The following is a 15317-nucleotide window of genomic DNA, read 5'->3' as shown; positions in this document are numbered from 1 at the left end:
GATTTGGGGGCATAATAACCTGATTTCAGGATGGCTGGCAACACAGTGGAGGGCAGGGGAAGAGGACAGCCTTACCTGTTGCCTCTCCTTCCTCTTACCCTCCATCCCTGGGAGCCTTATGGTTTCTCTGGGGTGTTCCCAGATATACAAGTGGCAGATACCCCTCCTCCGTGTTTACAAAGCCACTGCCACTCCCATCTGCCACACTCCCAACCAACGGCTGAAGGAGGCCTTGACCATCTGAGCTGCTGAGGTCACAACCCACATCCCACCCCCATGTAGGCACTGATGGGATGGATGACTAGAGCTGTTTTCCATTCCCAAACACCTGATGGATGGACAGAAGGAAGGGCACGTGGCTTTATTCTGTTTGGAGAACTCAAAAGCAAACAGATTACTAATAACAGGTATTTTACTAACCGATAACAAAATTAGTAGATTTTGACTTTCCCTATTCCTATGTAATCGCAATGAGTTGTGTTCAAACATATAAAAAACGTTTGTAGTCCCACGTTCCCCTGAAGTCTCTTTCTTTTTTTATTTTTATTTTTATTTATTTATTTTTTGAGACGGAGTTTTGCTCTTGTTGCCCAGGCTGGAGTGCAATGGCACGATCTCAGCTCACTGTAACCTCTGCCTCCCGGGTGCAAGTGATTCTCCTGCCTTAGCCTCCTGAGTAGCTGGGATTACAGGTGCCCACCACCACACCCAGCTCATTTTTGTATTTTTAGTAGAGGCAGGGTTTCATCATGTTGGCCAGGATGGTCTCAAACTCCTGAACTCAGGTGTTCTTCCCACCTTGGCCTCCCAAAGTGCTGGGATTAGCAGCCTCATCTTTTTTTTTTTTAAGCCCTATATGCTTTCAGCTCATCTTTTTACCCCTTCCAGGCCCTTGTCTTCTAGTATCTTCTTTTCCCTATCTGTGGATTGCCCTTGGGTTTCTGGTTCCCACTTCTCATCTCCCAGCAGTCACCTGTTACTCAGTCTTTTGTGCCTTTGTCAGCAGCGTCCACATTTAAATCTTGTACCTTCTGTAAAATTCTCTTTGCTAATAACACTTCAGGCACAAATATGGCTGGATAAAGAGGCTGCATGTTAGTGTTGAAGACAAATAAGCTCCTCATTTGAGTTTCTTTTATATTAAAATGAAACAAAGCAAAAAAAAAAAAAACAGAAAAAGAGCACTAAAAACAGAAACCACTGTCATGCTACTTTTACTTTTTGCTTAGTTATGCCAAGATGATTATTTTTAAAGACGTGAAATAAACCCATGATAATGGTGTGTTTTATTGCCTTTTCTTTTATTGAGGTTGAGAAAAGGGAGGTTCTTCCCAAAATTCAGATGATGAAACAAAAAGGGAGAGGTGGGGTTTAACAATCCATCTCTTGCATGGTTTGTTTCCTAGATTCTGCATTAATCCATCACATGCCTGCAATCCTCGCACTTTGGGAGGCTGAGGTGGGAGGATCTCTTGAGCACAGGAGTTTGAGACCAGCCTGGGCAACATAGGGAGACCCTGTCTCTACAGAAAACAAAACAAAACAAAACAAAACATTAGCTGTGCATGGTGGTGCACACCTGTGGTCTCATCTACTCAGGAGGCTAAGGTGGGAGAATTACTTGAGCCTGGGAGGTCAAGGCTGCAGTGAGCCATGATCCTGCTATTGCACTCCAGTCTGGGCAACAGAGCAAGACCTTGTCTCAATTACAAAAAAAGAGAGAGAGAGAGAGAGACAGATGAGAGGCCATCTCTCTCTCCCCAGGTGGTTGTGCCACTTTAAGACTTCTTTAAGGGAAGTAGAGAGGATGAGGGAGCACTGACCAGGCATTGCCCAAGGAGCTTGGCTGGAATCCAGGCCACACAATAGTTGCAGGAACATTTGACACTCAAATAACACAAGGCCACAAGGCAAGAGCAGAGGCGAAATAAAACCTGTTACAGCAACACTCAGGGGGAATGTAACACGTGTTTCCACACTTATTTATAGAAGCTTGTTCCACCTCTACGGCAGAGACCTTTTGGCAGTCTTAATTTATTTCTGGGGAAAATCTTTGGAACAAAATTGTTTTAAACAATCAGTACCTTACTAACTGCACTGATGGCAAAGGAATGTGAGCAGAAATGATCAACACAACATGTTTTCTCTTCATAACATGATTGCTTTGTATTTGCATAGTCTCTAATAATTAATGTAGAGATAATATGGCTCAAGTGATTTTGTGATAAAATAAACAGGGAAACCACTAATCAAACCAAGGTGTAAAAATTAGTATAGTTCTTATAGTTGCAGCATAGTCAGGGCTAATAAGTGGTGGTTATGCCAATGTTTCCCGTTGAGGTGGTATAGAAAATAAAGGTCACCACCTCAAAATTCTCATTTATGTAAGACTCAGAGAATGTCTGTGTTGTTGATACTCCCACGGCACTGAGCAGCTGACCCTTGTTTTAAATGTCTGTGGTTATAACTGCGCTTGTCTAGGCTCTTGTTAAGGTCAATAAAATTTCTAGTTATTTGGTGTCGCAGTTATTAGAAACGTATCTGTCACTATTGCTTCTTTTCTTTTTAATTTGTTATTATTATTTTTTCGAGACAGAGTCTCACTCTGTTGCCCAGGCTGGAGTGCTGTGATGTGATCTCGGCTCACTGCAACCTCCGTCTCCTGGGTTCAAGTGATTCTCCTGCCTCAGTCTCCCAAATATCTGGGATTACAGGCATGTGCCACCACACCCGGCTAATTTTTGTGTTTTTAGTAGAGACGGGGTTTTGCCATGTTGGCCAGGCTGGTCTCGAACTCCTGACCTCAGGTGATCTGCCCACCTCGGCCTCCCAAAGTTCTGGGATTACAGGTGTGAACCACCTTGCCCAGCCTGCTTCTTTTTGGTCCTAAAGAAAATGCTCAGTTGTTGGAGTGAATGTTGACCCTACAGGATACCTTGGTATGTGCTTTCAGGAAGACACTGTAGCTAAGTTGTTCAGGTTCCCAACTCCTGAGGTTTAGAATCAGAACGTTTTTGAACCGTCACTCTGTCACTTTCTAGCTGCAGAACTTTGAACAAGTTATGTACCTCTGGAAGTTTCAGTTTTCATAGTCACAAGAAGGGGTTGTTATGAGGATTAAATGAAATCATGTTTGCAGAGTAAGGTAAATGCTAAGCTTTGGAAATAAAAAGAAAGCCCAATATGTAGTGGCTTAAATAAGAGAGCAGTTTATTTGTCTCTCACCTGAGGCTGGCCTGTGGGCACTACCAGGCCATTCAGGGATCCAGGTTACACAGCCCTCTTGTTGTTCTTCAATCACTGGTCTTCTTGGATTGCTGTCTGCATCTCGGGTCCGGCCAGGGAAAGGGCTAGGAGCCAAAGACTAAGGAAAGTGACTCGTTTTTACCAATGGAGAAGACTAAGAAGGTATGCTTGTCACTTCAGCTCACATCCCATTGCTGCAGACCCATCTTACTCACTTGGTCATGCCTCGCTGTAAAGGAAGCTGGAAAACGTAGTCTTCAGCTGGGCTGCCGTGTGTCCGGGAAAAAAGAGAGGATACATTTTGGGGAGATAACTGTCTGTCATAGCATATAGCACTCAAAACTCAGCACATAGTGCTTGAACATAGATGCTATTATTTTCATGAATTCTCTCTAGTATGTGTTCTTTGGGTATATTTCCTCAATTAGATCATTGCCTGGAACAATTAATATTTCTTGGATATGGAATAAATTGTTTTTATTCTATTAATTAATAAAAGTAAAATTAATACAAATATTAAGTCATTTTTATGGATGTTCTGGGTTTCTCCAGTGCAACTTTTTCTTTTCTTTCTTTCTTTTTTTTTTTTTTTTTTTGAGACGGAGTCTCACTCTGTTGCCCAGGCTGGAGTGCAGTGGCTGGATCTCAGCTCACTGCAAGCTCTGCCTCCCCGGGTTTATGCCATTCTCCTGCCTCAGCCTCCCAAGTAGCTGGGACTACAGGCACCTGCCACCTCGCCCGGCTAGTTTTTTGTATTTTTTAGTAGAGACGGGGTTTCACCGTGTTAGCCAGGATGGTCTTGATCTCCTGACCTCGTGATCCGCCCATCTCGGCCTCCCAAAGTGCTAGGATTACAGGCTTGAACCACCGTGCCCGGCCTTCTTTCTTTCTTTCTTTCTTTTTTTAGAAGGAGTCTTGCACTGTTGCCTAGGCTGAAGTGCAGTGGTGCTGTCTCGGCTCCCTATAACCTCTGCCTGCTGGGTTCAAGCAATTCTCCTGTGTCAGCCTTCGCAGTAGCTGGGACTACAGGTGCATACCACCATGCCCGGCTAATTTTTGTATTTTTAGTATAGGCAAGGTTTCACCATATTGGTCAAGCTGGTCTCGAACTTCTGACCCTAGGTAATCCACCTGCCTCAGCCTCCCAAAGTGCTGGGATTACAGGCATAAGCCACTGCACCCAGCCCAGTACAACTTTTTCAACTGGTTCTCTTTCATCAGATGGTGGGGTGAGCTGTGAGGAAGGGCTGGGAGGACAAGTACAAGCAATGTTCCTAGGTGACATCGTCTAACCAGAGAATGTTTTTGATCCTCACACAGAGGAGGTATATGCATGTGGGAACCAGCACCTTGACCATGAGCTTCTTCCCACTACGTACCAGATGCTGGAGAAGCAGAGGCAAAGAGAGAAATGCAATTTTTCCAAAAGGTAGACACATTTTCGGAATGCTAACTCTTGCCTGTTTGTAAGCATGAATCGGTCTAACATGTTTGGCAGGCTGTGATTTTTCTCCTGCATCATAAATAAATACCAAAACAAGCTTCATAAATTTCTCTCTTATATACTTAGGTCTCTGGAGTTGGCTGGATTTCTCCTCTCAGTATCTCGCCATTCTAGCAGACTCTAACAGCACAAACAAATCTTCCCTGCAGGGAGAAGTGAGGAAAGAGGTCCTTCCTGAAGGTGTAGACCCGTCTGTTTGGTTGGCCCTGCTGGAATCTTGGACTGTAAGTTCTGGAGGGTCATTAAAGATTACCCAGCCAGCCATTCCATGTAGGAGTCACATCCCCAAAACTGTTGTCAGGTCCAGCCTTCGGTGGAGCAGTTCCTAGGAGGTCACCAGCCTGTAATATAGTTAGTTCCATTTTTGGACAGCTTTGACCATGAAGCTTTTTTTTTTTTCCCACATTGTGTCAAAATCTTCCTCTTTATAATGTTTACCTACCTTACTACTACGGGTTTCTACTCTCTGAGCCACAGAGCACAGTTCTAATCCCCTTTGCAGCTCTTTCTTCTGATGTTGTGTAATGATGCTAAACGCCTCATATGAATGGCGTGATGCCACTTTCACTGCCTAGTTCTTGGATGAACAACACACGTAGAGTGGGAGCTGACGTGTGTCACACATGTGAATCACCTCTGAAGCAAACATAAAGTACGTTTGTGTTACAGGGTGGCATAGAAGAGCGTATTGGATGGGTACTGGATTATCCCAGTCTGGGCCTGATGAAGATGCACGTGGTCAAGTCAAGGAGACCACTGCGGGGCAATGTGGTCCACAACTAGGGAAACTTTGATTCTTTTGTGGACATCATGTGCTGTGCCTGCTCTATGCCAGGCACTGGGCCAGTGGTTTATAAATGACCGAGTCACTGCCCTTGTCCTTTCGCTCACAGTTTAGAGGAGCCACCCTGGGAAACAAACACAATGAAACCAGAGCATAATGAGCATCAGAGGTCTGGGAGCCCCAGAGATAGGGGTGTGCTGGATGGGGAGGGGCAGCCTCCTTGCCTTGGCTTCTCTAAGCCTGGTTTTTGTTGGCTAGACCATTGGAGAACAGTGAACAGGAAGGAGCAGGCTGTGTTCATAGTGTGGTTGATGCATGAGTGGGCCTGGACAGGAGGCTGGAAAGGCAGGTGGAGGCTGGGAAGGAAGGCATAGGCTGTACCAGGAAAGATCTGGATGCCACGGTGAGAGTTGCCTTTTTCCTGAAGATACCAGGCATTGGAGGACTGTAAGCAAGAGAATGACATGATCAGCTCTGGGTTAGGGAGATGGGTCTGGGTGCTCTATGGAGTGAGGTTTGGAGTACGTTCAGATTGATAGCAGATCAGCCCGGAGTCTACTGCATAATTCCAGGCAAGAAATGCCAAAGGTCTGCTCTAAATCTGCAGGGAAGGAAGGGGGAGACTGACAGGGGAGAAAAATAGGAAAAGTAACTGGTGGGGCTTGGATACTGAGGCCACGTGGGAGGAAGGAGAGGTGAGGAAGAACAGCCTGTGATGGCTTCTACACAGGAGATGCCCATGGTGGTAGGGGAGCTGGAGGGACTTCAATTCCTGTCACGAAAGTACTGAGAGGCCCCAGCCCAGGCACAGCTCCCTGGGCTGGGCTTCTCCCTCTGAGGGGTAGGGTGCCCAAGCCCACTGAGGACAGGGGGATGCTGCTGGGTCCACTGAGACCAGAGAGTGGGCGTGCTCTGCAAAGTGAGAAGCACGAATCAGAGTCCACATGTTGTCTCCTTGGAAGGACGACTCCTGCCTCCCCTTGGCTCTAACATGATCCTAAGAATAGTCTGGGATCTGATCTAGTGTCTATGGAGCCTGGACCAGGATCCCCAGTGCCTCCTGGGGTCGACTCAGGTCTGATCTGTGCTCACATCAGCTCAGGAAGGGCATGGAGACTCCAGTGCTTTCAAGCCTCCTCCCTTCTTGATAGTTTAGTTTCAAACTCACTCAAGGGAATACTCAGCAATTAGTCTAATTTCATCCCCCTTTGCCCCTTTCTCTCTTTTCCAGCAACACACGTACAACGTTTCTTAGATTGGTTCTTAGCTTTTCTACAAACAAAACCACAATCACAGTCTGTTAGTCACCGAATTATTAATTCCTAACTTAACATAAAACAAATGCCTACGTGAAACAGTAATAAAGCATTGCAAGAATATTTATTTTGAGTGACTAAACTATACACTTCCTGTTCAGTGTTAAGGAAAATTGGTCTTTATTATTCCAGGGAAATGTCAAAATCACTAAGTATTGTAGCATTTTGACCTGTATTATGTTGAACAAACTTTCCACATGTTTCTCATAAAAATATACATCAGAGATGGCTTCAAACTGAACGTCAAACTTAGTTAAAAGTACAAACCTCTTCAAAGCTATTTTGAATATCACATATAACAATCAAATCCACATCAGCATAGGCCAGTTTTTCTTAGAGGCTGCCTCATGCTGATGGATTTAGCATCGCAGTGAGTGGAAGGGAGGCCTCTGCACTCATCAGAAAGAGCCCTGCCAATTGCCAGGTTGGGCTTTGGAGAAACGCTCTCTCCACCAATTTTTTTTTTTAAAGTATATAACTGCTTATAAAAACATTTAAAAAAATCCATATGCCTTATCTTGCTTGACACTGTGTGATGGTCACCTGGGTGTATACATATGTAAATATTTATCAAATTCTATACTCTCCTGTATGGTAATTATAGTTCATTTAAATATGAATATATATTTTCATATTTCATGGAATGTCAGCAAGAATCATTTAAAAAGTTCTTTCTAGTTAGAGGTTGAAAAGGGGGATGTATTTTGTAGGCTGCTATTTAGTTGCTTAAAAATCTTAGTTTTGGCCGGGGACAGTGGCTCAGGCATGTCATCCCAGCACTTTGGGAGGCCAAGGCGGAAGGATCACTTGAGCCCAGGAGTTCGAGACCAACCTGGGCAATATAAGAAGATCTCATCTCTACAAAAAAATAAAAAATTAGCTGAGTATGGTGGCGCATGCCTATGGTTCCAGCTACTTGGGAGGTGGAGGTAGGAGAATTGCTTGAGCTCTGGAGGCAGAGGTTGTTGAACTGAGATGGTGCCACTGCACTCCAGCCTGGGCGAAAATAAAAATAATAGTAAGTTTAAGTTTCATACTCACTAGACTCTAAGTGAAGTATTTTGGGTTGGACTCCATGGTATCTTTTTGTAGGATCCTAAGAAAAATTGGCATCTGCTTGGGAAAGAATGAGCACTTCCTGCTTATCTTGGCCAGGGTAGGGATGGGAAGGGTGGAGTGTGAAGTGGGAGGCTGGACCATAATGTTTCCTAAACATTGTTAAGTGTTTTGTGGCTCTTATGCTATTTTGTAATAGAGGTTTTATTAATTTTGAAAATGGATTTCGTAGTTATTTCGTTGCCTTAAACATCTGCAAAGCCACAATGGTACTGAAGGAGGCTAATTTCTAGAACATGGGCATCTTACTTTTTAGGATTAACATCCATAAAGTATAAACGCTTTTATGTTTGGGTTATTGATAGATATCTATATACTTTGAGGTGACCTAATGTCTGATTTTCTCCAATATCTTTGCCTCTTTTTTTTTTTTTTTGACGGAGTTTCGCTCTTACTGCCCAGGCTGGAGTGCAATGGCGCAATCTCAGCTCACCACAACCTCTGCGTTCCTGGTTCTAGCGATTCTCCTGCCTCAGCCTCCTGAATAACTGAAACTACAGGCATGTGCCACCACGCCCAGCTAATTTTGTATTTTGAGGAGAGACGGGATTTCTCCATGTTGGTCAGGCTGGTCTTGAACTCCTGACCTCAGGTGATCCGCCTGCCTCAGCCTCCCAAAGTGCTGGGATTGCTGACGTGAGCCATTGCGCCCGGCCTATCTTTGCCTTTTAAAGCAAATCTGAAGTGTCCTCCTGGTCTAGAGACAGAATGGTATAGTGTTTAAGAGTGTTGATTCTGGAGTCAAACTGCCTAGGTTCAAATTCTCCCTCCTCCTCTGACTAGTGTTTCGAATAGTTTTGTGCAGGGGGCTTTAAGATGAGAATAATACCTCCTGGATCTGTTCTGAAGACCCAGTGAATTAATAAAGCACTTGGGAAAGTTATCAGGGCACCATAAGCTCTACAAAAAAGTGAGAGGCTATTAAGATTTTTCTGCTCATTGATTATAACAATATAAAATACTTTGTTTCATGTGTAGAGATGATGTGCAGATTGAATTTAAAGCTTCAGGTATCCACGGAAGGACAGTCAACCACTCTAGAAGATATCTAGAGGGAAAAGTATCTATTCCTGTGGGATTCTTTTGATTTCACTCCCAGTCAAGTCTCTTACTTAGAAGCCTTAGTTGGCTGGGCGCGGTGGCTAACGCCTGTAATCCCAGCACTTTAGGAGGCTGAGGCGGGCGGATTACGAGGTCAGGAGATCGAGACCATTCTGGCTAACACAGTGAAACCCTGTCTCTACTAAAGAATACAAAAAATTAGCCAGGCGTAGTGGCGGGCGCCTATAGTCCCAGCTACTCGGGAGGCTGAGGCAGGAGAATGGCGTGAACCGGGGAGGGGGAGCTTGCAGTGAGCCGAGATTGCGACGATGCACTCCAGCCTGGGCAACAGAGCAAGACTCCGTCTCAAAAAAAAAGAAGCTTTAGTATCCAATAGAATGAGGACAACATAAAAACTTTAAAAAATTATCAGGCTGGGCATATCAATATTTATTGAAATACTGAAAAAAAATTCCATTTTGTTGAGAAATTCCTGGCAAGAACTGACATGACAATATGTATTTGATTGATACAGTAAGAAAACATCAACAAGTAACCGACTTCACACTCTAAACACTGCATGGATTCAAGTCCAAGGCAGCTGCAGATCTGTGATACAAATAATCAGACATTACGGATTGTCTGTTTACAAACATAGAGCAACTATAATAAACCAAGTTAAGCCAACAACCTTTATATTTGAGTCTGCTGTTACCGGTAAATCCTGTAATTGATAAGGCAGTTGCTAAGTAAATGTCAGGTTACAAATCGGCTAACAATCAACACTAGAGAAACTTCACTTGTCAACCTTGGGTGAACAGACGCTGGCTGTGATGCTTTCTTGCTTACCAGCTCCTGTCGTTGGTGTGATCAGCAGTGTGGATGTAACCCGCTGTGTTGCCCATCTTTCTAATCGTTCTCGTGATTTAATCTACCAGGTTAACAACATACCAATAAGTGACATTTTTTAGGTTTGATTTTCAGTGGGGAGTACTGTATCTTTAAAATAAGAGAACATAGACTTTAAGAGTCAATGTAGCCAGGCGTGCTGGCGTGCACCCCTAGTCCCAGCTACTGGGGAGGTTGAAAGTGGGAGGAATGCTTGAGTCCAGGAGTTCGAGGCCAGCCTGGCCAGCATATGAGATCAAGATCTTGCCTCTTAAAATACAAAATAAAATAAAATAAAAATCAACATATTTGGTTTTTTGGCAATGTTAAAGACCCTCCAAATAGTCAAATCTTATAATTGTCTCCACCCACAGTACATATGCATGATAGGACCGTTTCATTAACTGTTGACAACACCATTCCTCTCCATGTATCTTCTAGCCAACTTGTTTTTCAGCTGGAGAGGGCAATGATGCTGCTGTTCTCTGTAATGCTTTGGATATGCGCTCTGATCGGTGATTTTGCATTGTCCTTTGAGCCATGAAGATGACACGGGTGACTGAGACTATGCATGAGCCAATGCCCAGCTTACCTAATGTGTACCCTTCATGTGGATGAGTATTAGAGGTGATTAATAAAAGTAATAAAATAATCCTCTTTGTACGCACAGAAGTAATAACTAATATCCTTGGTATACAACTTACAATGCTTGGAAAGGAAAACCAGGTAAGACTCCACCTTGTTAAGTTTACTTGAAAACCAGAGGAAGCTACAAGTCATATAATTTACAATAGATATTAAATAAACTACAGTAGGAATGATGAAGATTTACAGACATTTAATGAAGTGAATGATTTTAATTCATTAAGACTCTTCTATGTCCCTGAACTAAGTTCCACTAACTTGAAGACATGCTACAGTAAACACATGTATTTGGTTTCTTCAGTCTTGGCTATATCTTATACAAAGTTGAAACCAAGGAACAATAAATTAGCATCATAATTGTCTACAGTTGAAACTATGATATACAATATAAATACACTATTCAAAAGCCAGAAACATTTATGAAAAAATTAAGGGACTAGGAGATACTTTTATTTTTTACAGTTTCTACAAGTGATTGTGCCGCCGATAATCTCAAAAAAATTAAAGTCTAAATGAGATTCCCGTTTTTGATTTTAGTGTCTCACGACATAGAATAATTAAGTACTGTTAAAAATAATTACCAATCAGAAAAATAACATTAAGGAAATAACTGCTTTTGCTATTTTGTTATATCACAGATCCCCCTGCCCCTCAGGACCTAAAGAATGTAAACACTGTATCTTATTTGACTTTAAAGTATTAATACTTTATTTTAAACAAATGTTGATCCACATCTGCACAGCTACCTTTTAAAATTGTGAAATAAGGCAAGACTTTCATACCTGTGGCATCGCATGTTAATAATACTGATAATAGTCATTTGAAGAATTTGCGATTCTTTGTCCTCTGATATTTGTTCTACAGCAGACTTTGGTCTATGACTTAGAAAGGTCAGTATCACTCTCTTCCTTTCCCCTTTGGAGAAGATTTGAATTACTTTAATATCTTTCCAGGCCACGTGTAAAAATCACCATTTCCATCCCAAGTTTTGAGGATGTTCAATTGCGGCAAGAATGAACCTTGAGTCAATACATCACCTCATCCTTTCCTTTCTCTGCATAGATTAACATGTGTCAATTTTGTTTCCAAAGACTTAGAACTGTGACTATTTGACATCCTAGCAAAATATGTTTAATGTTTTATTTTTAAATGAACTACAAACTTGGATGATGAAAAAGACTGACGTATCCTAACAAGACTTCCTGCCAGAAATTTTTTATGAAATCCAACAACGCCAAAGCCACATTTCAGCAACAGTAGCAGAAATAAGGTCTAAGTTACTTTAGCTATGGAGCATTTGCTTTGAAAGTTTGTAGTCATTTCCCTTAATATTAATTAACATTTATATAAGATAGAAGAGAGATACTGCCTGCATTTTCTTCACATCATGAACACGTGACAAAACAAACCTCAGAACATATTTAAAATGGCAAGCTAACATATTAATAGAATTTCCTATTAGCTGTTTGCAGGTCTAAGACACAGACACTCAAAATTAGACTGTTCATGATTTGGTGGAGCTACTACTGGGTGTGGCTGAACATAGGTCCTTAGTACAGATTCGGTGACCACAGGGCAGAGGTGCTGGGGCCATCAAAGGAAGAGGGAGGGGCTATTGTAGGTACAGTTGATGCATTCTTGAGAATTGTTTCAGTTCAGCTTTACCATGGAGGAATCCTGTAAGCTCAAATCCCCCGCTGTATCAGCCTAATTAATAAGATTAGTTCCTAAATTTCTTCACAGCGGAGGTCAGTTTAAATATACAAGAATTGTTCTGTCCGTTTTTATTCTGACGGTGTTGGTATCCATCTGTGAGTTCAATCCACTCCATTACAATGTCTTTTCTATGGAATCCTCTGGGGATGTGAAGCCTTTGATTCACAGTTTGCAATACAAATACCCTGATACATCATTTATTTGCTATTAAGTATTTGATTATTATGCCTTTTTAAATTCAATATCTTTAAAGCAAGTTTTTAATTAGTGTTGCTTGGAGCAGTTCAGAGTACTTTTTTTCTTCCTGTTCTTCTTCCCTCTCCCCACTCCCCCAATCTCTTTTTGTTTTGAAAGCAGAGCTCCTAGGGGTTGTAACTTATGCTCTTTTTGCATGCAACATTTCAATGAGAAGGTTATTATAGGGCACATCCCCGTTCAGGTGCTTGTAATAGAGGTATTCTTCAGCCTGCATGCTGATGGCCCGGATTTCGGGTAGTCGAAGAAGTAGCTGTCCAAATTTCTCTGTCTGCTGCGGGTAGTTACACATTGTGTAGTCCAGCAGGGCGGCATTGACTTGCTCCTGGACACCTTCTACCAGCTGGAAGTTTTCAAGGTTTTTGACATCTGCATTAAAAAAAAAAAAAAAAGCAACATTTCAATAGCATTTTAATTCCTGTTTACTAAAGTAGTGTCTTCAATTAATGGATGTATTTTCCTTTTGACATAAAGCATACTTTACGTGCTGCTGAATAACCCCACTCACCAAGCTTCCTGGGAAAAGGATCACAAAAGAGCTTTAGAAGAATGTCTTGTTGAAATTCTGCATATACCTCAAATCAATTAGACACCAATGGATTTTGAGCAAGGTCAACTCTTTTCATATCTTACAAAAGGAAAGGTTTGAGGATTCCTAAAGTAGAGGGATCTTAATATATTGCCAGCAAATGAGTCCCTGGAGAAAGACCTATCTTAACCCAGTATATTACACAATTCATATAATTCTGTATTAATTTTTCTGACCCAAGGTGAAATCTGTGTCCAGGGTATGATGTAGTTAATTCTAATAAAAAGTGACAGGATTCTTGTTTCTGTTTGACATTTTCTAAATGATTCTGAAAGTCTTTGACTTGTCTAGCCTATGCTAATGAACCATCTGGTACACTCCAGTGACTGCCAACGGAATATTCGCTACTGGGAACTCTCTAAAATATATATCTTGGTGACTAATGATCTTTATCAAATGAAAGCCTTGTCCTTTAGGCAGAACACAAGCCAGGATGGTCGGTGCCCTTTAACCTGCATGTGGTTTCTAAAGTCTGATACTTTGTGTTTCTTTTTTTCTTCTAGTCACTCATGTAGAGAAGATGAGCGAAGGCATTTCATTCTGCCTAACTCCTGATGACTATGCAGTTGTTTTTAGACATCTGCCCTAAAGGTCCTTATAAATACTGAATAAGAGAGAAAGCCAGAATAAAAAGACAGACTGACATACAAACACACACACAGACAATAGGCAAGGGAAAATGGTATGCTGGAATTTCTCTTCTGGGGTTGATTTATGTTAACAGTATGACTTTTATACGATGTGTACATAGAAGCCTCTGGAAAAAATAGACAAATACATGTGTGTGTTTACATACATCCATGCTCACTAAGTAAACAGATGCAGCCACCCTGTTATTAATTTTATTTTCTAATTGGATAAAAATAAGTAAGAAAGAGATTCAGAAGAAAACCACACAGTACTATGACTAAAAGGATAAAGGTATTAAACTCAGTTAAAGCAACTCATACCCACTATACTGTTTTTGGCATTATATGCTGTTGAACTTAACCTACATATGTGTACATGTCCATCTTGTTATTTCTAAATGGCTTTACACTAGGCTGTCATACATTCGCTGTTGAAGTGTGTTCAGGACGATTTCAGTGTTTACATTTGGGCCATAGCTTTGCTTTAAACATGCTTCCCCTTTCAATCCCCAAGTCTCTGACCCAAATTAAAAACAGTGAGGAATTAGTACTGAAATAGCTATGTCGAGAGTTGGTACCACATCTCTTTCAAAGCGAGATGGGAGACTCAAACATATTTGATTATTCATTAATGAGTTTTACAGACAGATAAATACTACAGATAAGGAGCTCTGTGTCTTCTGGTGGCTTTTAAATTGGCAACCACATTGGTGTGCTCTGGACATTTTACACATGTGGCACTTTACAGTTAGTAAAGCATTTTCCACCTGTCTTATTTAATATATTTTAAAAATGATTTTAAGTTACTTAAAAATATTTGTAAATACGACTGTGTATCCAGAGTCATACTTGGTTCAAAATTACATAATATAAACAATCAGAAATACCTTCAATATGTTGTACCTTGGTACATAAAAGAAAAATCTACATTTGTCTTGCATTATAGTGATTAAAACATGATTATTAAAACAATTTGAAATGGAATATTATTTTACGCTATAGTGAAAAATACTCTCACCAGCAAGCAAAGCCATTAGCAGTCACAGAGATTAATAGAGAGGATGTGGAAATTTGCATAGAATTAATATAAAATGTAAGAAAATGAAGAATAGCCTTTTTTTCGAAATTTGCATGAAACTTTCCTTTTTTGATAAAAGCATTTTTTGAGAAGTAGTTTTAATATTCTGTGATAAACTATGCTGCTCTGTTAAGGAAAAAAAAGGCAAGGAAACTACCAACAAACATAAAACAAAGACTAGATCATAAGTTTTGGTTTCTCCATTTACTATTAAAGAATGATAATTTAGAGTCTTCAGCTCAGCATTTGATGGTTAATTTCTTTCTTTTTTTCTTTCTTTTCTTTTTTTTTGTTGAGACAAAGTCTTGCTCTGTTGCCTAGGCTGTAGTACAGTGGTACATCTCAGCTCACTGTAACCTCCACCTCCTGGGTTCAAGCAATTCTCCTGCCTCAGCCTCCCGAGTAGCTGGGATTACAGACTTGTGCCACCATGCCCAGTTGATTTTTGTATTTTTAGTAGAGACCAGTTTCACCATGTTGACTAGGGTGGTCTCAAACTCCTGACTTCCA

At 41.3% G+C, this 15317-nt stretch overlaps 1 protein-coding gene across 3 annotated transcripts in view; it reads right to left on the bottom strand.

Moving 5' to 3' along the window:
• Positions 1 to 9428: 9428 nt before the first annotated feature.
• The window catches only part of NR5A2 (nuclear receptor subfamily 5 group A member 2), a 151411-nt gene continuing 145522 nt past the window's right edge, over positions 9429 to 15317 (bottom strand). For all 3 annotated transcript variants that reach the window (XM_033197043.1, XM_033197044.1, XM_033197046.1), the window contains one exon: positions 9429 to 12880. In XM_033197043.1, coding sequence (XP_033052934.1) covers positions 12633 to 12880 — 248 coding nt within the window. In that variant the 3' untranslated portion in view covers positions 9429 to 12632. The remainder of the gene's footprint in view (positions 12881 to 15317) is intronic.

Source organism: Trachypithecus francoisi, unplaced genomic scaffold (genome assembly GCF_009764315.1).
Source record: "Trachypithecus francoisi isolate TF-2019V2 unplaced genomic scaffold, Tfra_2.0 Lachesis_group5, whole genome shotgun sequence".
NCBI classification, from domain to species: domain Eukaryota; kingdom Metazoa; phylum Chordata; class Mammalia; order Primates; family Cercopithecidae; genus Trachypithecus; species Trachypithecus francoisi.
This window is presented reverse-complemented; position numbering and strand designations above follow the sequence as displayed.